Below are 21309 nucleotides of genomic sequence, written 5' to 3'. Positions count from 1 at the left end.
CTGGATATTTTCATCTGTTTCATGTCTCATATATTTACCCCAAGTGCTCTTAGAGCCCCATACCCCAGCTTCTGTGGCATTCAGTTTCAGTTAGAAAATGCTGCCTGTTTGTAGGATAAGTGAATTATTCATGCCTACAGAAAATGATGATAATTCCATCCTTCGAGAAAGGGGAGACTGAAAGCGCATCATGTGTGACTGTTCACAAAACAAGGAATTGATCGACAAAAAATTCTCAGAACTCTTATTGCCCCTTTTAGATTTCTGACTCCAAACCTCTTTGCCTCAGAACAGGAAATGAAAACCCCCTGCCTTGGCTCTCCTCTTGCAAAGGGCCCTCAGAAACATTCAGTTGTGCAGTGGAGCTGTGTTCCCCTGCCCCAGGCAGCAGCTGTGGCAGCACAAGCCCTGCCGGGGGGCTCCTTCCCCCCACTCCACGTCTCCCCGCAGCGCCCTGGGCAGCTCCCCGGGCAGGCTGAGTGCTGAGCCTGGCAGGCGGCAGAGTCCCATACCCGGCACACAGCCCCTGGGGCACAGCAGGGACCCTGCTCTGCAGGACAGCCCTGGGCACCCGCCTGCAGCCCCGGCTGCACAGCCTGCAGCCGTGCTGGGACATGCAGCCCTCAGGGCTGTGTTCTGACACTGCAGTACAGATGCCATCATCTGGAGCAGAATACTTTTTCTACAGTAAAGAAACATGAAGTGCCTACATCCAGATCTGCTATGGGATATCCCAAATTAAGTTAACCCTCTATGAAAAGCAGCTAACGGTCTGCAGTGAGACTTACCTTGTCATGGTCTCTCCTGCAGAGAGCACGCAGCCCGCTCACACCACACACATCCTGGAAGCTCTCTCCCGTTTCTCTCCTCTCCTTCTGTCACCTGCAGGCTGTGCTGTGCACAAGAGCTGCTCCTGGGCACAGCTGTCTCTCTGCAGCTCTGTCCACTTTTATGAGCTCCCTGTGCCCCAGGAGCCCGGCCCAGCTCAGCAACAGATTATGTCATTTTTATCCTTCCCACTCATCTCCCCTGACACGTCCCTAGGTCCTCATAGCAAACAGCTCATGAAAGACAACAGCATCATGACTGTGCGATGAAATTCTCTCAATTGACCACCACATGTCCAGTGGTCAGTGACTGATTGGAGACATATAGGGAGTGCTTCCACAGATCATTTGATGAGGGCACCCAGACAAGGGAGGTGAGGTTTGGACTTCCCCTGTGCAGGACAGTGATCCAGCTGAGGCAGTGCAGGAGTCTCATCCCTTGACAGAAATCCTGGAGCTGAAATGGGATTCAGCTCCCTACACACCCACAGGACCTGGGATTCTTCTGGTTCCATTCAGAAGTGCACAAGGAGTTGCCTGCATGTGAGCTCCTGCTCTGACTCCTCGGTCCTTCAGCCGGGAAGCAGCTGCTCACACACAGACACTGTGTGATGCCCAATGCCTGGGCTGCTCCTGATGTGTGCCAGTGCTTGTAAACCGTGTGGGAAGTCCCTGAGATAGACACGTCTTTCCTGGGCATCAGCTGAGGGCCAGAGATGCGATAGCACCGGCTGTCTGGTGAATTCACATGCAGCTGCAAGAGCAACACAGGGCCTTCAGCAAAGCCATGCCTATGGTGTGTCCGTGCTGCTATGTCACCTCCAAGACCCACGATCGGTCTAATGTCTGTGTGCCACCTTCTGTACACTGATACCATAGATGAGCTATCCAGTCCAGCTATGTCCAGTGATGATTTTCAATTAGGATATTTACTTCTGCGGTTTTGCACTAATGCAAACACCAACACACAATAAGCTAGAAATCTTGGTAGAGCTGCAGGCCTGAGCTCCTGTTTGGACCATGGGAACACAGTTTAATGGCTTCCACAATGTGGGAATCAAATCTTGTTTCTGCATTTAGAATAAGATAAAAATATTTTATTTCAATGTCTCATTATATATGTGAAGCAATTTGTAGTTATTAGGTAGAAGTCACAGGTACAAAGACTGCAGCTCCTGTCTGCCCAGCTGTCTGAAATAGAACTACTGGTTTTTGGTGCTGGACAAATAAGACCTGAGTAATAAAGGATCCAAAGAGGAGAAGTTAAAATAATTAACAATAATTAACAATATGCCTGTATAAACTAGCAACAATGTATGTTTTAGTGTTTTGTTGTACGCATTGTAAAAATACCTAAGGATGTGCCTGAAGAGATATCGGGAAGGACTGGAATCACCCCCCCCACCCCCCGGGCTCTTTGTTTAACAAAGGCCTCTAGGACAGAATGGAAGAAGCTTTGAAGGGAATCAACATATCAATACGATAAGAGTACCGAGACACCTTGGAAACAAAAACAGCAGGATGGCGACTGACAAGATAGCAAGTGAACTAACAAATTTCAGAATGTAATGCAAACCTCGGGTAAAATTGTAAACTGTAATGCCCAACCAAAGGGGAGAGGGGAGGGGAAAACATATGGGAGAAAAGGTATAAAAACTGTAACATCATGTCCATAGGTGCACTTCTGCCATCAGGGTGCCCACCATTGCAATCACGAATAAAAACTGCTTTTTATCAGAGATACCGTCCTGACCAAAAATTATTGAGGATATTTCCAACAACAACTTCACTGTAGCGCAAGGGGGATACAGAGTCTTTAGGATGGATGGGAGAGGAGTCAAGGAAGGGCGACTGCCCTCTGTGAGAGTGCACTGAGCTCTGCCTGGGGATGGAAGAGCAGCCATGTCAGAGCTAATGGAAATGGCCAACAGAGGAGACCATCAGTGTCTGTTCCTGGCTTCTTGATCATAGAGAGCAATTGGAAGGTGCCCTCTGCAGACAGATGGGTTTAACATGTTGTCAGGCCATTGTCCTCTTTGGGAGCCTTTTTCACTCCAGTATCTGCTGCAGGGACAGCACAGCAGGGCATGTGCCATCCAGCAGATCCCTGGAGAGCACAGATGGGAGATTCTTGACCAAGCTGTGGAGGAACCAAAGTGGAGAGATTCTCTGCTGGATCTCATGCTCTCCAGCATGGAAGGTCTGGTGGGAATTATAAAGGTCAAAGAAGCATCAGGCCAAGTGCAAGATGCTAATGTATCTCTTTTTATTTATTTATTTATTTATTTTGAGGGTGTAAGCTTAGAAGATGTTCATAAATGTCAATAAAATTGAGACAAAGGATTGAAGACAAAGATCAAAATCAATGAGAACGTGTTAACCCTTCTCAACATGAGAAATTCTCATGAGTCTTCTTCCATTTTAAGTTGTAAATATGAATCTTTGAGGTGATTTGATGTCCTTTTTTTTCTTTTTTTTTTTTTTTCTTTTTCTTTTTCTGAAACTACGATGTTTTCCAGAATTGTTTTTGCTGGGCACAAATGCCTTCAGGTTCAGAGACACAGACAGCGGTGTCAGTGCCAATGACCTGTGACTATAGCCCGGCGCCTGCCGCTGATTTTCCCTGCTGCCTATTTGATGTCCCTCATCCTCCAGGTGTCTCCAGTTCTCCTCAATAAATGGCCGTGGTTAAGGGCATGTTTTCAGCAGGCCATTTAGACACACGCTCCTGCCGCAGCCTGCCAGATTTCCCCATCCCTTGTCTTTGTTCAGTCAGATACCTCCCAATTATCGGTCTGATTTCTGACTTTTAGGGGGATGACTCAAGTTTGCTCCATCTCACCAAAGTCTGATGGACTGTGTTGTCAACTCCTTCACCGTGATTCTATCCCTTCCTATCTTTTCATTTTCTCTTTCTTTTTCTTTTGCTATGTCGTTTTCTTCTCCTTTTCCTTTTAATTTTCTTTTTCCTTTCATCCGTTATCTTTCTTTCTTTTTTTTCTTTTTCTCTTTCTCTTTCTCTCTTTTTAAGTTTTCATGCTCAGTGTGTTAAATACTCACAAGTCCTGTTCAGTTTTAAGTTGATACGTCCCAGCTCCCTGGCTAATCTATCCCAGGGGGATTACTGGAATTTGCTCCATTCCTCAAAAGTCTGTTGTCAACTCTTTCACCGTGATTCTATCTATCCCATCCTATCTGTGTCTAACTCATTTCTTGAGGAAATAGTCCCTGTGAAACATAAACCTCAACAGAAGCAGTTTGGACATGGTATGCAGTTGATCACTGTGTTTTACTGTTCATTCAATTGCATCACCTTTCCTTCTGTTTTTTGTCCATAAATGAAGAGAAATATTTCTTTTTCTGTGTGCAGCTGGTTCTCTGTGGAAAGCTAGTGGGAGTTGGTACAAAGGAGGTTTAACACTGAGCGGGTGACAACAGAGAAGAGTGATGTGAGGAAAAGTGATGCAAGTCCCATGGGGCCAATGAGAGTAGAAGAGGGGTGGGGAGGTTGAGGAGGAACTTTGTCCACACAGCAACAGAATAGAACTCATTGGGGACATCCTGCATTGACATCAGTTGCAAAGTGCTTCTTTATCTTCATGTATAAAACAAACTATATATAAACAGACATTAAATGCATTTTGGATTCTTGCTCTTTAAGCTCTCTCCATTTTGCTGAACACGTTCTGAAAACCTGAAGTAGAGAACAGGAAGGCACAAGGCACAAGAGGCTCTTTAGTTTATAATGGGCCCCAGGGTGCATTTGGTGCTGAGTCCATCAACCTACAGTGCAGAGAGAAGTTTGCATAAAGTACTTGGCAAGACAAAGTCAGAAGTAACAGTGAAGTTTCTTGGAGTATTAATGGGCCCACTGAGGGCCATTAGCAAGCAAGCTTCCCAAGGGACTAGTTAGAGCAGATAATTGGAAGCCATGACTCCAGTCAGGCAAAGGCACTGGCATGGTGGCTCTGATGCTAAGAAAATCCTCCTTTGTCTTAAAAAGCAAACAGGACAAGACCTGATTCCCAGACCCTTGGCAGGGAGATCCTGTCTCTCATGTTGGCCCAGGGCACTTCCTGGGGCAGTGAGTTGGAAATCTATATGATGTTAAGTGAAAGACATGGGAAGGGAAGATCCCAGGCTCTGCATGTGTTGCAGAAATGCTGTCAAGTTCATAACCCACATGTGCCCTGTGTCTCATGACAGGATGTGGGATGTGAGAAGGGCCCCGTCTGAACAAGCAGTCAATCCCAATGTAACTCTGAATCTCTGATCTCTCAGATCACACTCCCCCATAGTTTGATGCACTTGATCTTCTGCGGTGCCCAGAAGTGCACCCAGTGCTCCAGCTCCAGGTGAGGCTGCAGCAGTGCAGAGCAGACAGGGACGACCCTTTCCCTCACCCAGATAGCAATAACTTACTTGATGCACTTTAGGGGACCATTGGCCTTCCAGTCAGCTGTCATGACTCTTAACTTACTTAGATGCAATTGAAATGACAGCCCAGAGCATACTAAGGTGTCATCATTGAGACATGAAGAGACAAAGAACGTAGGTGTTCCATAGCTTTGAAATGCCTTGGACTCCAGAGTATGCCAGAGATGGAGCAGAACAGAAGATTTGCCTCTTCTGTAGTGAGCTCATCCATTTAGTAAGCAGAATAACACTACATGCTACATGGGGACAGTTGCTCTACTCTGCTCTGCTCTGCTTTGCTCTGCTTGCAGGGGAATGGAGCGGGGGGTTGCTCTCATGTCAGTGCAGATAAACTCACTTTCTCTTTAAACATTTTCCTTTGTGAACTATTCCACTATTTGTACCCTCAGATACACTTCCACATTCCCTCAACAACACTTCCATATGCCATTAACAATTATGCTTTCTTATACCATAAGAACAGTTTGTCAAACAATACAGTACTTCAGTTCCCATAAACACCGTTAATACCATATATCTTTCCATTAACAGTTAGTATTCTTCAGTGATAAACACCTTGCCACAGAACCAGCACTGACTGGCCCTCCTCCCTCTCACGCTTCCTCACAGGCAGAACATAGTATTACGTAAATGGGTTGACACTCATTAAATAGGATAATAAAAAAGGCTTTTGAAATTACGTTAAAAATAATATGAAGACTAGTGAGACTGTGAGTCCCTACTAAGTGAGGGAGGTGTTCTGGTAATGGGGGTTGTTGAGAAGGTGGAGATACTGAAGGCCTACTTTGCTTCTGTCTTCAGTGTAAAAGCTCTCCTTCAGGAATCCCAGACCCTGGAGCTTAGTGAGAGGGTCTGGGGAATGGAGGACTTGCCTTTAGTCAAGGTAGAGTTGGCCCATGAGCGCCTAGGCCACAACAATATTCAGAAATCCATGTGTGCTGAGGGAGCTGGCAGAGATGACTGCAGAACCACTCTCTATCATCTTTGAGAGGTCTTGGAGAATGGGGGAGGTGCCTGAAGACTGGAGGATAGCCAGTGTCAATCCTGTCTTCAAAAATGTGTATGAAGGAAGATCTGGGTAACTACAGGCCAGAGAGCCTCACCTCTGTCCCTGGAAAGGCGATGGAACAGCTTGTGCTGAATGCCATCTTCAGACAGTTGGAAGAAAAGGAGGTTATCAGGGGTTGTCAGCATGGGTTTACCAAGTGGAGGTCATGTGTGACCAACCTGGTAGCCTTCTATAACACTGTTGCTGGCTGGGTGGATGGGGAGAGAGCGGTAGATGTTGTCTACCTTGATTTCAGCAAGGCTTTTGATACTGTCTCCCACAATATCCTTATAACAAAGATAAGGAAATGTGGGAAAGATGAGTGAACAGTGAGGTGGGTTGAGGACTGTCTGACAGACAGAGCACAGAGGGTGGTCGTTGTCAAAGCAGAGTCCATTTGGAGACCTGTAAGTAGCGGTGTTCCCCAGGTGTTGGTGCTGAGCCTGGTCTTGTTCAGCTTCTTCATAAGTGACCTTGACAAGGGGATAGTGGCCACCCTCAGCAAGTTTACTGATAATTGGCTGACACGCCTGAAGGCTGTGCTGCCATTCAGCGAGACCTGGACAGGCTGGATAGATGTGCAGCAAGAAACCAGACGAGGTTCAATGAAAGCAAGTGTAGAGTGTTGCACTTAGGAAGGAATAATTGCACACACCAGGACAGTTTGGGGAATGAGCTGCTGGAGAGGAGCTCTGTAGAGAGGGACCTGGGTGTCGTGATGTCAGTGTGTGGAAATATGAGTAGGGGAACTGAACAGAAACTGGAGCATAGGAAGTTCTGCACAAATTTGTGCAAGAACTTCTTTATGGTGAGGGTGATGGAGCACTGGAACAGGCTACCCGAGGGGGTTGTGTTGTATCCTTCACTGGAGATATTCAAGACCCGCCTGGACGCCCACCTGTGTGCCTACCTGGTGTTCCCCGGGGGTCTGTGCTGGGGCCTGTCCTCTTTGATATTTTTATTGATGACCTGGATGAGGGCACTGAGTGCATCCTATGTAGGTTTGCTGATTTCACCAAATTGGCTGCGAGTGTGGACCTGTCTGTCATTAGCAAGGACCTACTGAAGGATCTGGACAGGCTGGAGATCTGGGCTGAAGCCAATGGGATGAGTTTCACCAAGACCAAATGCCACGTCCTGAACTTTGTGACCTGGCATGGACTGCCAAGGGTGGGGGTGGATTCACCGACCCTGGAGGAGTTCCAGGAATCACTGGACGTTGTGTTGAGGGCCATGGTTTAGTGGGAGCTATTGGTGATAGGTGAACAGCTGGACTGGATGATCTTTTAGGTCATTTCCAACCATGGTGTTTCTATGATTCTATGGTATCCTGTCCCTGTCTGTGTGCTCCTTTCTGCTTTAGCAAACACTCTCTGAGAGGCTTCACCACATGTCAGGAATTTGTCACTGATCACCTGAAATCTGTTGTTAAATTCAACAGATTCCAAAGCACAGTCATGATGCTGTTGACATTCAGAAACTGCTGGCCATGATGATGTAGGGAAATCTCAGGGGAGACAAGTGGGAAGGATAAAAATGACATCCTCTACTGCTCAGCTGGGTTGGGCTCCTAAAACACAGGGAGCTCATAAAAGTGGGCAGAGATTTAGAGAGACAGCTGTGCCCAGGAGCAGCTCTTGTGCACAGCACAGCCTGCAGCTGACAGAAAGAGAAGAGAGAAATTGGAGTGAGCTTACAAGATATGTACTGTGTGAGCGGGCTGTGAGCTCTATGAAGGAGCATCGCTCACAGACCACATCACGGTAAGTCTCATGCAGTAGGCAATGCAGCTGCTTTTAATAGAGGGTTAACAAAATATGCGACATTCCATAGCAGATTGGCTGCAGGTAATGCATGTTTCTTTACTGTGGAAAAAGCCTTCTGGTCCAGCTGAGGGCTTCTGTGCTGCAGCATAAGAGCTACGTTGTGTGTGTGTGGGGGGGAGCTGCATGTCCCAGCACGGCTGCAGGCTGTGCAGCCGGGGCTGCAGGCGGGTGCCCAGGGCTGTCCTGCAGAGCAGGGTCCCTGCTGTGCCCCAGGGGCTGTGTGCCGGGTATGGGACTCTGCCGCCTGCCAGGCTCAGCACTCAGCCTGCCCGGGGAGCTGCCCAGGGCGCTGCAGGGAGAGGTGTGGGGGGAAGCAGCCCCCCGGCAGGGCTTGTGCTGCCACAGCTGCTGCCTGGGGCAGGGGGATCACAGCTCCACTACACAACAGTATGTTTGTGATGGTGTTTCGTTTGAGGATAGCCAAGGCAGGGGGTTTCCTTTTCCTGTTCTGAGGGAATCTTAATTTTCAGTAGACATGGATAATTCACTCAATCTGCAAACAGGCAGTTTTTTAGGATTCACACTGAATGGCACAGAGGATGTTTTTGGGGCTCTAAGAGCAGTTGGGTTAAAGATATGAGACATGAAGCACATGAAAATATCCAGGGAGGATGTATAACAAAAGAAGAGGAAGGTTAGAGCTCCATATTCTTCTTCTGCTTAAGGAATGCTGAAATACATGAAATTAAATGCAAGTAATGGTGCTAAATGTACACTGTTGTAGGAGAATAAATACATTTCATAGTATAGCAAGAGGAATGCCTCAGAGAGTGGTCTGGACTTGTCATTATCTTCTGCACTCTGAGCAGGACTCCAAGCCCAACAACAGCAGATGCCCAACAGCAGCTCCATCAGCGAGTTCCTCCTGCTGCCGTTGGCAGACACGCGGCAGCTGCAGCTCCTGCACTTCTGGCTCTTGCTGGGCATCTACCTGGCTGCCCTCCTGGGCAACAGCCTCATCAGCACAGCCGTAGCCTGCGACCACCGCCTGCACACCCCCATGTACTTCTTCCTCCTCAACCTGGCCCTCCTCGACCTGGGCTGCATTTCCACCACTCTCCCCAAAGCTATGGCCAACGCCCTCTGGGACACCAGGGCCATCTCCTACACAGGATGTGCTGCACAGCTCTTTTTCATTTTCTTCTTCCTCTCAGCAGAGTATTCCCTTCTCACCATCATGTCCTATGACCGCTACGTTGCCATCTGCAAGCCCCTGCACTACGGGACCTTAATGGACAGCAGAGCTTGTGCCACCATGGCAGCAGCTGCCTGGGGCACTGGGGTTCTCTATTCCCTGATGCACACTGCCAGTACGTTTTCACTGCCTCTCTGCCAAGGCAATGTTGTCAACCAGTTTTTCTGTGAAATCCCCAGATCCTCAAACTCTCCTGCTCAGAATCAAATCTCAGGGAAGTTGTGTTTCTCTTTTTTGGTGTGAGTTTAGGCATTGGCTGCTTTGTTTTCATACTGGTGTCGTATGTGCAGATCTTCATGGCTGTGCTGAGAATGCCCTGTGAGCAGGGACGGCACAAAGCCTTTTCCACATGCCTTTCTCACCTGGCCGTGGTCTCCCTATTTGTCAGCACTGGCGCTTTTGCCTACCTGAAGCCGCCGACCATTTCCTCCCCACTCCTGGATCTGACAGTGGCACTTCTCTACGCAGTGGTTCCTCCAGCAGTGAACCCCCTCATCTACAGCATGAGGAACAGGGAGATCAAGCACGCTCTCAGGAAGATGTTAAAATTATCACTATTCCAACTTCCATAAAATGCACAACTTCCTCATAGGATTCCCAGTGATGGTTCTTTATGTTCTATGTATCTTTGTTTGTTTGATTACGTGAGATATAGCAACATAAAAAAAAAAAAAAAAAAAAAATTGAACTCATAAATAAAAATGTATTACAATTCTTTCCTACCTAATTTCCATTTTTTCACTCCAAGAGCTCATGTAAACATGTAACCAGATTCCCTGAATACATTTGAAGATACCTGAAATGTTTTCAAAAAAGACATTTGCTTAGGTTTTCTTTCTTCATACTTTGTCTGGATTTGGGGAGGTACAGCCACAGACAGCAGCTCAACGTGCTCTTTTCATTTCTGATCTCTTTACACCACCACAGTGCTCTCGAGCCCTCTCATTTGTGCAGTCCTGAAGGTCTTGTGTGTCTCACGACTTTCCTGTTGCCTCTACAGCAGCAATCCAGGGCTGCTGTCAGTAGCCAGCAATATGAACAGGTCTGTCAGAGCTGGTCTCCTTGCTGGCACTGCCATAACAAGAGGGCCCCTTTAGAGCAGGGCCAGAGAACTGGAGGCCTCTTCCAAAGCTGGTGTAAGGAATATACCTTAGGAGCTGCTCCCTGAGAAATCCTCAAGATATTCTGGTGCTCTTCAGTGCGTGACCGGATAAACTGAACATTCCCAAGGAGATCAGTAAGAGACTCGGGGCAGTGCTGTGGTTTAAATTTTATGGGTTGAGATAAAGAGAAAAAGAAAAAGATAATAATTATGACAAATGTGTTTATACATATATAATATATTTAGTGTATTTTCACACATATACAACATATGCAGTTGCAAACATATATGAACTAATCCCTATGTTTATCTGTTTGCAAGTCCAGGACTAGTTGCAGGGGTTTTAACAGCCATAGGGTTCACTGTAGGAGCTGTACTGACTTTCAGGCTGTTGCTGGAGTTGAAGTGACCCCAGAGTTCATTGCCAGAGCTGGAACCACCACAGGACATGTGACGAAGTTGGAGCAGCCACTGGGCTCATTGGAGGGGTTGGAGTGACCACAGGGCTGAACCTCCTGGCACAGTGCACCTCCCTTGGGAGGAATTTGTTTCATTTTCTTATAGCAATACATGGAACAGCTACAGGACCCATAGCAGGAGTGACTGCAGAGCTCATTATGAGGGGTGGAGTGACAGCGGGATCTGTCCAGAGTGTGGAGTAAGTGCAGAACGTGTAGCAAAACCTTGGAGCTGCTGCAGAGTCTGCTCCAACAGTTGCAGAGGCTGCAGCACTGTCAGCAGATCCAGCTCTCTTCCCCTTGAGGATGCTGAAGACACACTTATGGGGCTGGGGATGCAGTTATGGGGCTGGGGACTCAGATATGGGTCTGTGTTCCCACTTATGGGGCTGGGGATGCAGTTATGGGATTGGGGATGCAGGTATGGGGCTGGGAGTGCACTTATGGGGCTGGAGATGAACCTATGGGGCTGGGGAACCACTTATGGGTCACACTTATGGGGCTGGGTACAGGTATGTCAACCAGGGACCCCCATAGTGTCCCCATTGTGGTGACACTTATGGGGCTTGAGATGCAGTTATGAAGACTGGGGTCTCACTTGTGGGGCTGGGGATGCACTTATGGGGCTGGGGAGGAACTTATGGGTCACACTTATGGGGCTGAGGATGCACATATGGGGCTGGGGACACACTTATGGGGCTGGGGACTCAGTTATGAGGCTGGAGATGCAGTTACGGGTCACGCTTATGGGGCTGGGAATGCAGATATGGGTCACACTTAAGGGGCTGGGGATGTAGTTATGGGCTACACTTATGGGGCTGAAGACGCAGTTATGGGTCTGGGGTCCCACTTATGGGTCTGAGGACCCACTTATGGGGCTGGAGCCTCACTTATGGGTCACACTTATGGGGCCGGATCACACTTATGGGGCTGGGGATGCACTTATGGGGCTGTGTTCCCACTTATGGGGCTGGGGACTCAGTTATGGGTAACACTTATGGGGCTGGGGACCCAATTATGGGCCTGGGGATGCACTTATGGGTCACACTTCGGGGGCTGGGAACATCTCTAAGTCTATAGTTATGGGGCTGGGGACACAGTTATCAGGCTGAAGATTCAGTTATGGGGTTTTGGGTCACACTTATGCGGCTAGGGATGGACTTATGGGGCTGGGGTCCCCATTGGCTTCTATGAGGTCAAACTGATGGGGTTGGGGACTCACTTATGGGGCTGGGGAGGCACTTATGGGTCACACTTATGGGTCTGTGTTCCCAGTTATGGGGCTGGGGTCCCCACTGGCCCCTATGGTGTCCCACTTATGAGGCTGGGGACATCTCCAAGTCTTTAGGGTCTCAGTTATGGGGTTGGGGTTACAGTTATGGGGCTGGGGATGCAGTTATGGGGCTGGGGTCCCCATTGGCCCCTATGGGGTCACACTTATGGGTCTGGAGCCTCACTTATGGGTCTGGAGCCTCACTTATGGGGCTGGAGTCCCACTTATGGGGCTGGATTCACACTTAGGAACTCAGTTATGGGGTTTTGGGTACAACTTATGGGTCTGGACACCCACTTATGGGGCTGGGGCCATCTCCAAGTCTATAGTTATTGTGTTTTCGGTCATACTTATGGGTCTGTGTTCCCACTTATGGGGCTGGTGTCCCCATTGGCCCCTATGGGGTCACACTTATGGGTTTGGAGCCTCTCTTATGGGTCAAACTTATGGGGCTGCGGAGGCACTTATGAGGTCTGGGGTGTCACTTATGGGGCTAGAATCATACTTATGGGGTTTGGGGCCACACTTATGGGTCTGTGTTCCCACTAATGGGGCTGGGGTCCCCATTGGCCACTATGGGGTCACACTTACGGGGCTAGAATCATAGTTATGGGGTTTTGGGTCACACTTATGGGTCTGGGGGCCCACTTATGGGTCTGGATCCTCACATATTGGTCCCACTTATGAGTCTGTGTTCCCACTTATGGGGCTGGGGTCCCCATTGGCCCCTATGGGGTCACACTTATGGGTCGCACTTACCTTGTTGCTTGCCGGCCTTCCCGTTGTCATTGGGATGAATGAGGTCCCATATAAAGGCCTTGATGGACTCATCACCCCGATAATGGAGCAGGCAATAGAGCAGGATGGCCCTAGAGATGGTGACTTGCGGAATCAAACCCCATAACCACCAAGTAGTTATAAAGCAGGTATGTTTAATGAGTGATGCACACACACCCTGGTGCAAGGGGGGTAGCTCCACCTCACTTGCACACCGTCAGGAGAAAGCGTGCAACAGATACAGGCTGAACTAATAGATCATTATGTTGGCAGGAATTGGGATACATATTCATTACATTCCTCAGACCCCATTAGCATGCAGTCCCTCCCCCCTTGTGCATGCGTAGTGAGTTGTGGGGGTGGTCATGGGATGAAGGCTCATCATCTTCCTCATCGTAAACTTTCGACCCTTCAGGAGGGGCACCCCCCAACCTGGTTCCAGTTGCTCTGTGGACATCTAATCACCACGCTGTTCTCGGGCTGTTCCACCCTGATCTTCATGGCCTTCATCCCCTTGTTTTCTCAAGCTTAGCGTCTGCTATTCCCCCTCTCTCAGCTCCCCTTAACAAAAACTATCTATCTGTAACTACCCTTTGCCTTAGTGAGGCCCCCTTTCCCTTTCTGTAGCAAAGTGTTCTCTTTTCATCTACTATGGGGTCCCTTTTCACTATTCACTGACACTTCATGATGGATGGGCAAGGAAGATGAGGAAAGGCTGCTGCCCTTTGTGAGAGTGCACTGAGCTCTGCCTGGGGATGGCAGAGGAGCCAGCTGAGAACTGATGGAAAAGGCACAAAGAGGAGGGCGGCAGATTCTGTTCCTTGCTTCCTGATCAGGAAGAACAAGAGGAGGAGGACAGGCAGGAATCTGAGTTACAGCTCAGATGGAATTGTCTTCAGACTGCCTGCTATGGTGCAGTGTTTTGGTTCTAGGAGAAAACCATTGATAACACTCTGGTGTTTACAGCTGCTGCTAAGCAGTGTTGTACGGAGCCAAGGCCATGGTCAGTGGAGGGCACATGGAGCTGGGAGGGAACAGAGTGAGGACAGCTGACTGAAAGTGGCCAAAGGGACGTTCTCTATCAGCTGACAGCAAGCAGAAATTGTATTGAAAGGGGTGGGAGTTCATCTCAGTCTCTTCACTGACCAGAGCCCAGCTGTGCTTCAGTCTGGTGCTGAGCAAGAGCTTGTGCATCAGTTGTTACATACGATTCCATATCAATGGATATATAGTGATAACTATTACTCCTCTCCTTTTATCTCTCTTAGTAAATTGCTTTGTTACAACCCACACGATGTACTTTTTTTTCCCAGTTCTGTTCCCCATCCCACTGGGAATGGGGCAGTGCACTGAGCACTGTGTGCTGCTGAGCCACATGTTGGGTTCAACAACCACCGTCATTTTGGTGCCTGATGTGAGGCTCAAAGTGTTGAGATAACAGCACATCTGTCCAGAGCGAGTTAACACAGGGCTTTGTGGGAGTTGGGAACTGCTGGCCATGATGCTGATAGTTTCCCTGTTTGTGGAGCTTGCTGAGTCCTCTCATGAAGCTGCATTGCACAGCTCCTTGCTTGCTGCTTGTTTTCCCTGCTACATTATTTGGCAACTCAGGATGCTGGATTAGGGTATTTATTTAGCTATGCTGTTTGACACTGGTTTGTATCATGATAAAATTGGCAGCTGACAAATGAAATTTTGTGCACAGTCTGCTCTGTGGTCATCTTTGGGTTTTGGAAGTAATACTGTTGGTATGATTAGGAATTACACATTTGACATTGACTTCTCTGGGAGCCCAGGGCTATTCAAGGTGTGACTGGACATTGCGTTGAGGGACATGGTTTAGTGGGAGCTATTGGTAATAGGTGAACGGTTGGACTGGATGATCTTTTAGGCCTTTTCTAACCTTCGTGATTCTATGAATCTAGGATTGAGGTTAAACATTATTCAGGAATATCAGTGAGAGATCTGCCCCAAGGTGAGAAGGCTCTGCATGGCAGGGGGTGTGGGACCGTCTGGGCAGCTGCCTGGAGAGGTGGGCACCACCAGGGCTTTGGAACTTCATCTCCGAGGAACTGCAGGATCCTGCGAAACTGGTAGAATATTGGGGGCAGGTCTGCTGTGGTTCTGGTAATTCCCCAAAAAACACACATGACTGCAGTGTGCCAGATTCAGTGACCTGGAAATGTTGACAGTGCTGTGACCTCTGCAACTCCTGGCACAGAACCTGCAGCAGTTTGAAGTTTTTGCCACGTGTCCTGCAGTTGTTCCAAGCTGTAGGACAGATCCCGCTGTCACTCCACCCCTCATAATGAGCTCTGCAGTCACTCCTGCTACGGGTCCTGTAGCTGTTCCAGGGATGGTAATAAGAAAATCCTACAAATTCCTCCCAGGGGAGGTGCACTGTGCCAGGAGGTTCAGCCCTGTGGTCACTCCAACCCCTCCAATGAGCCCATTGGCTGCTTCAGCTTAGTCACATGTCCTGTGGTGATTCCAGCTCTGGCAATGAGCTCTGAGGTCACTTCGACTCCTGCAACAGTCAGACAGCCACTTCAGCTCCTACAGTGAACCTCCTGGCTGTTAAAACCCCTGCAACTAGTCCTGGACTAGTATCTGCAAACAGATATGCATATGTATTTAGTATCTGTGCATATATGTTTGCAACTGAATATGTTGTATATGTGTGAAAATATACTAATTATATATTTATAAATACATTTCTCATAATTATTATCCTTTTCTTTTTCTCTTTGTCTCAACCCATAAACTTTAAACCACAGCACTGCCATGAGACGCTTACGGGTCTCCTTGGGACTATTCAATTTGATCTGGTCACACACTGAAGAGCACCAGAAGATCTCGAGGTTTTCTCAGGGAGTAGCTCCTGAGGTAGATTCCTTACACCAGCTTTGGAAGAGGACTCCAGTTCTCTGGACCTGCTCTAAAGGGGCCCTCTTGTTATGGCAGTGCCAGCAAGGAGATCAGCTCTGACACAGCCGTTCATATTGCCAGCTACTGACTGCAGCACTGGATTGCTGCTGTAGAGGCAACAGGACAGTCGTGAGACACACAAGACCTTCAGGACTGCACAAATGAGAGGACTTGAGAGCACTTTGGTGGTGTAAAGAGATCAGAAATCAAAAGAGCACGTTGAGCTGCTGTCTGTGGCTGTACCTCCCCAAATCCAGACAAAGTAGGAAAACAGAAAACCTAAGCAAATGTCTTTTTTGAAAACATTTTAGGTATCTTCAAACGTATTCAGGGAATCTGGATACATGTTTACATGAGCTCTTGGAGTGAAAAAATGGAAATTAGTTAGGAAAGAATTGTAATACATTTTTATTTATGAGTTCAATTTTATTTATTTATTTATTTATTTATTTATTTTTTACGTTGCTATATCTCAAGTAATCAAACAACCAAGATGCATAGAACATTAAGAACCATCACTGGGAATCCTATGAGGAAATTGTGCATTTTATGGAAGCTGGAATAGTGTGTATTGCAACACCTTCCTGAGAGCATGCTTGATCTCCCTGTTCCTCATGCTGTAGATAAATGGGTTCAGTGTTGGAGGAATGACTGAGTACAGAAGTGCCACTGTCAGATCCAGGAGTGGGGAGGAAATGGTCGGGGGCTTCAGGTAGGCAAAAAAGCCAGTGCTGAGAAAGAGGGAGACCACAGCCAGGTGAGGGAGGCATGTGTAGAAGGCTTTGTGCCGTCCCTGCTCACAGGGCATCCTCAGCACGGCCATGAAGATCTGCACATACGACACCACTATGAAAACGAAGCAGCCAAATACTAAACTGATACTAAAATTGAGAAAAACAGTTTCCCTGAGATTTGATTCTGAGCAGGAGAGTATGAGGATCTGGGGGATTTCACAGAAAAACTGTTTCACTACATTGCCTTGGCAGAGAGGCAGTGAAAACGTACTGGCAGTGTGCAGTAGAGAATTGAGAACCCCAGCGCCCCAGGCAGCTGCTGCCATGGTGGCACAAGCTCTGCTGTCCATCAAGGTCCCGTAGTGCAGGGGCTTGCAGATGGCAACGTAGTGGTCATAGGACATGATGGTGAGAAGGGAATACTCTGCTGAGAGGAAGAAGAGAAAGAAAAAGAGCTGTGCAGCACATCCTGTGTAGGAGATGGCCCTGGTGTCCCAGAGGGCATTGGCCATGGCTTTGGGGAGAGTGGTGGAGATGCAGCCCAGGTCGAGGAGGGCCAGGTTGAGGAGGAAGAAGTACATGGGGGTGTGGAGGCGGCGGTCGCAGGCTACGGCTGTGCTGATGAGGATGTTGCCCAGGAGGGCAGCCAGGTAGATGCCCAGCAAGAGCCAGAAGTGCAGGAGCTGCAGCTGCCGCGTGTCTGCCAACGGCAGAAGGAGGAACTCACTGATGGAGCTGCTGTTGGGCATCTGCTGTTGTTGGGCTTGGAGTCCTGTTCAGAGTGCAGAAGATAATGACAAGTCCAGACCATTCTCAGAGACACTCCTCCTGCTATAGTATGAAATGTTTTCATTCTCCTACAACAGTGTACATTTAGCACCATTACCTGCCTTTAATTTCATATATTTCAGCATTCCTTAAGCAGAAGCAGCATATGGAGCTATAACCTTCCTCTTCTTTTCTTATCCCTCCTCCCTGGATATTTTCACGTGCTTCATGTCTCATATCTTTAACCCAACTGCTCTTAGAGCCCCAAAAGCAGCCTCTGTGCCATTCAGTGTGAATCCTAAAAAACTGCCTGTTTGCAGATTAAGTGAATTATCCATGTCTACTGAAAATTAAGATTCCCTCAGAACAGGAAAAGGAAACCCCCTGCCTTCTTTTGTAGAGAAAAGAAAGTAAAAGTGAAGCAGTTTGTAGTTATTAGGTAGAAGTTATTAGATATGACAAGTCCAGACCATTCTCAGAGACACTCCTTATGCTATACTATGAAATATTTTCATTCTCCTACAACAGTGTACATTTAGCACCATTACTTGCCTTTAATTTCATATATTACAGCATTCCTTAAGTAGAAGCAGCATATGGAGCTCTAACCTTCATCTTCTTTTCTTATCCCTCCTCCCTGGATATTTTCATGTGCTTCATGTCTCATATCTTTAACCCAACTGCTCTTAGAGCCCCAAAAGCAGCCTCTGTGCCATTCAGTGTGAATCCTAAAAAACTGCCTGTTTGCAGATTAAGTGAATTATCCATGTCTACTGAAAATTAAGATTCCCTCAGAACAGGAAAAGGAAACCCCCTGCCTTGGCTATACTCAAACGAAACACCATCATAAACATTCAGTTGTGCAGTGGAGCTGTGTTCCCCTGCCCCAGGCAGCAGCTGTGGCAGCACAAGCCCTGCGGGGGGGCTCCTTCCCCCCACTCGTCTCCCCGCAGCGCCCTGGGCAGCTCCCCGGGCAGGCTGAGTGCTGAGCCTGGCAGGCGGCAGAGTCCCATACCCGGCACACAGCCCCTGGGGCACAGCAGGGACCCTGCTCTGCAGGACAGCACTGGACACCCGCCTGCAGCCCCGGCTGCACAGCCTGCAGCCATGCTGGGACATGCAGCCATCAGGGCTGTGCTCTGACACTGCAGTATAGATTCCATCAGCTGGAGCAGAAGACTTTTTCTACAGTAAAGAAACATGCAGTGCCTACATCCAGATCTGCTATGGGATATCCCAAATTAAGTTAACCCTCTTTGAAAAGCAGCTCACGGTCTGCAGTGAGACTTACCTTGTCATGGTCTCTCCTGCAGACAGCACGCAGCCCTCTCACACCACACACATCCTGGAAGCTCTCTCCAGTTTCTCTCCTCTGCTTCTGTCACTTGCAGGCTGTGCTGTGCACAAGAGCTGCTCCTGGGCACAGCTGTCTCTCTGCATCTCTGCCCACTTTTATGAGCTCCCTGTGCCCCAGGAGCCCGGCCCAGCTCAGCAACAGATTATGTCATTTTTATCCTTCCCACTCATCTCCCCTGACATGTCCCTGGGTCCTCATGGCCAACAGCTCCTGAAAGACAACAGCATCATGACTGTGCGATGAAATTCTCTCAATTAACCACCACATATCCAGTGGTCAGTGACTTATTGGAGACATATAGGGAGTGCTCCCACAGATCATTTGATGAGGGCACCCAGAGAAGGGAGGTGAGGTTTGGACTTTCCCTGTGCAGGACAGTGATCCAGCTGAGGCAATGCAGGAGTCTCATCCCTTGACAGAAATCCTGGAGCTGAAATGGGATTCAGCTCCCCAAAGAATCTCAGTACCTGGGATTCCTCTGGTTGAGTTCAGAAGTGCACAAGGAGTTGCCTGCATGTGAGCTCCTGCTCTGAGTCCTCGGTCCTTCAGCGGGGAGGCAGCTGCTCACACACAGACACTGTGTGATGCCCAAGTGCCTGGGCTGCTCCTGATGTGTGCCAGTGCTTGTAAACCGTGTGGGAAATCCCTGAGATAGACACCTCTTTCCTGGGCATCAGCTGAGGGCCAGAGAGGCGATAGACCTGGCTGTCTGGTGAATTCACATGCAGCTGCAAATGCAGCACAGGGCCTTCAGCAAAGCCATGCCTATGGTGTGTCCGTGCTGCTACGTCACCTCCAAGACCCACGATCGGTCTAATATCTGTGTGCCACCTTCTGCACACTGATACCATAGATGAGCTATCCAGTCCAGCTATGTCCAGTGATGATTTTCAATTAGGATGTTTACTTCTGCGGTTTTGCACTGAGGGAATCAAATGTTGTTTCTGCATTTAGAATAAGATGAGAATATTTTATTTCAAGGTCTCATTATATAAGTGAAGCAGTTTGTAGTTATTAGGTAGAAGTTATTAGGTACAAAGACTGCAGCTCCTGTCTGTCCAGCTGTCTGAAATAGAACTAACAATATGCCTGTATAAACTAGCAACAATGTATATTTTAGTGTTTTGTTGTACGCATTGTAAAAATATACAAGTTGTGAAAATACCTAAGGATGTGCCTGAAGAGATATCGGGAAGGACTGGAATCACCACCACCCCCACCTCCCCCCGGCTCTTTGTTTAACAAAGGCGTCTGGGACAGAATGGAAGAAGCTTTGAAGGGAATCAACATATGAATACGATAAGAGTACCGAGACATCTTGGAGACAGAAACAGCAGGATGGCGACTGACAAGATATCAAGTGAACTAACAAATTTCAGAATGTAATTAACAAATGCAAACCTCGGGTAAAATTGTAACCTGTAATACCCAACCAAAGGGGAGAGGGGAGGGGAAAACATATGGGAGAAAAGGTATAAAAACTGTAACATCATGTCCATAGGGGCGCTTCTGCAATCAGAGCGCCCGCCATTGCAATCGCGAATAAAAACTGCTTTTTATCAGAGATACCGTCCTGACCAAAATTTATTGAGGATATTTCCAACAATTTGGGGGCTCGTCCGGAGTCATTATCGCTTCTTGGGGTGTCCCCCACTGCACTGGACAGGATAAGTGCACTCCGCTGATTTTAGCGGTCCTGTCTGGGTGGTGAGGTGACTTCTCAGGACAGCCGATAGGAAACCGAGATTGTTACATAAAGGACGGACTCTGTGAAAGCCAAGGGGCTAGGCTGGCACAGGTGTTAACCCTTGCAGACCCGGAAAATTCGTGCACGGATCAAGGTAAGGGAATTTAATTCTTATCTTGGGTTGAGACTCTTGAGTGTGTGTGACTGAGACGCACTTCTAGTGCGAATTGAGTGCGGAGTCCCAATCCGCGGTTCCGTTGTCCCGCGAGGGGCACGGCCGGAGACGGACGAAGCGGCTGCAGTGCTGAAAGCGAGAGTCTCGGGTGGGAGCTGTTGGTGTACGGTACCCTGCGCACTTGACGAAGTGCCAGCAGTACACCCCTATTTAATCCCAGAGACGGAGCGGGTGCTCCCGAGGGATTGGGCCCAAAAATCCGAGAATCGGAGTGTGGGAGCCTGTGAGCTGGGTAGTTCACAGTAGCACTCCGGAGGGATGGGTAATAGGAGCTCCGTATAACAGGGTAAAAGGGTCCCTAACACTGTGCCCAAAGATAGCCCCTTGGGAAAGATACTAGACCGGTCTTGTGCAATCTGTGTGAGTGTGGTTGTGAGTGAGACGCAGCACAGCTACGGGGCGAATGCGGAGTCCCGACCCGCGGTTCCGTCCTCCCGCGAGGGAAACGGCCGGGGACGGACGAAGCGAAACACCTCTATGTTCTATATGTTGCGATGTTTTTGTATTTGTTACGATGTTTTTGTCTTATTAATTGTTGTTAGTATTGTGGCAATTGTAACGCACATATTAGTGAAGTGCATATGCAGTCGGGTGGGGGAAAAAGCCCACAAAAGGCAAACCACAATTATTATCGAGAACCTGTTGCTTTTGTTGTAG

At 48.3% G+C, this 21309-nt stretch overlaps 1 protein-coding gene across 1 annotated transcript in view; it reads left to right on the top strand.

Moving 5' to 3' along the window:
- Positions 1-20898, top strand: part of LOC146756942 (olfactory receptor 14A16-like) — a 30231-nt gene extending 9333 nt beyond the window's left edge. The window contains exons 2-3 of the mRNA XM_085523274.1: positions 20443-20571; positions 20639-20898. Coding sequence (XP_085379400.1) covers positions 20443-20571; positions 20639-20898 — 389 coding nt within the window. The remainder of the gene's footprint in view (positions 1-20442; positions 20572-20638) is intronic.
- The last annotated feature ends 411 nt before the right edge of the window (positions 20899-21309 follow it).

Source organism: Coturnix japonica, chromosome 24, assembly GCF_054131305.1.
Source record: "Coturnix japonica strain WE chromosome 24, WE-NBRP24, whole genome shotgun sequence".
Taxonomy (NCBI): Eukaryota; Metazoa; Chordata; class Aves; order Galliformes; family Phasianidae; genus Coturnix; species Coturnix japonica.
The sequence above is the reverse complement of the archived record's forward strand: the minus strand, read 5'-3'. Positions and strand labels throughout refer to the sequence as shown.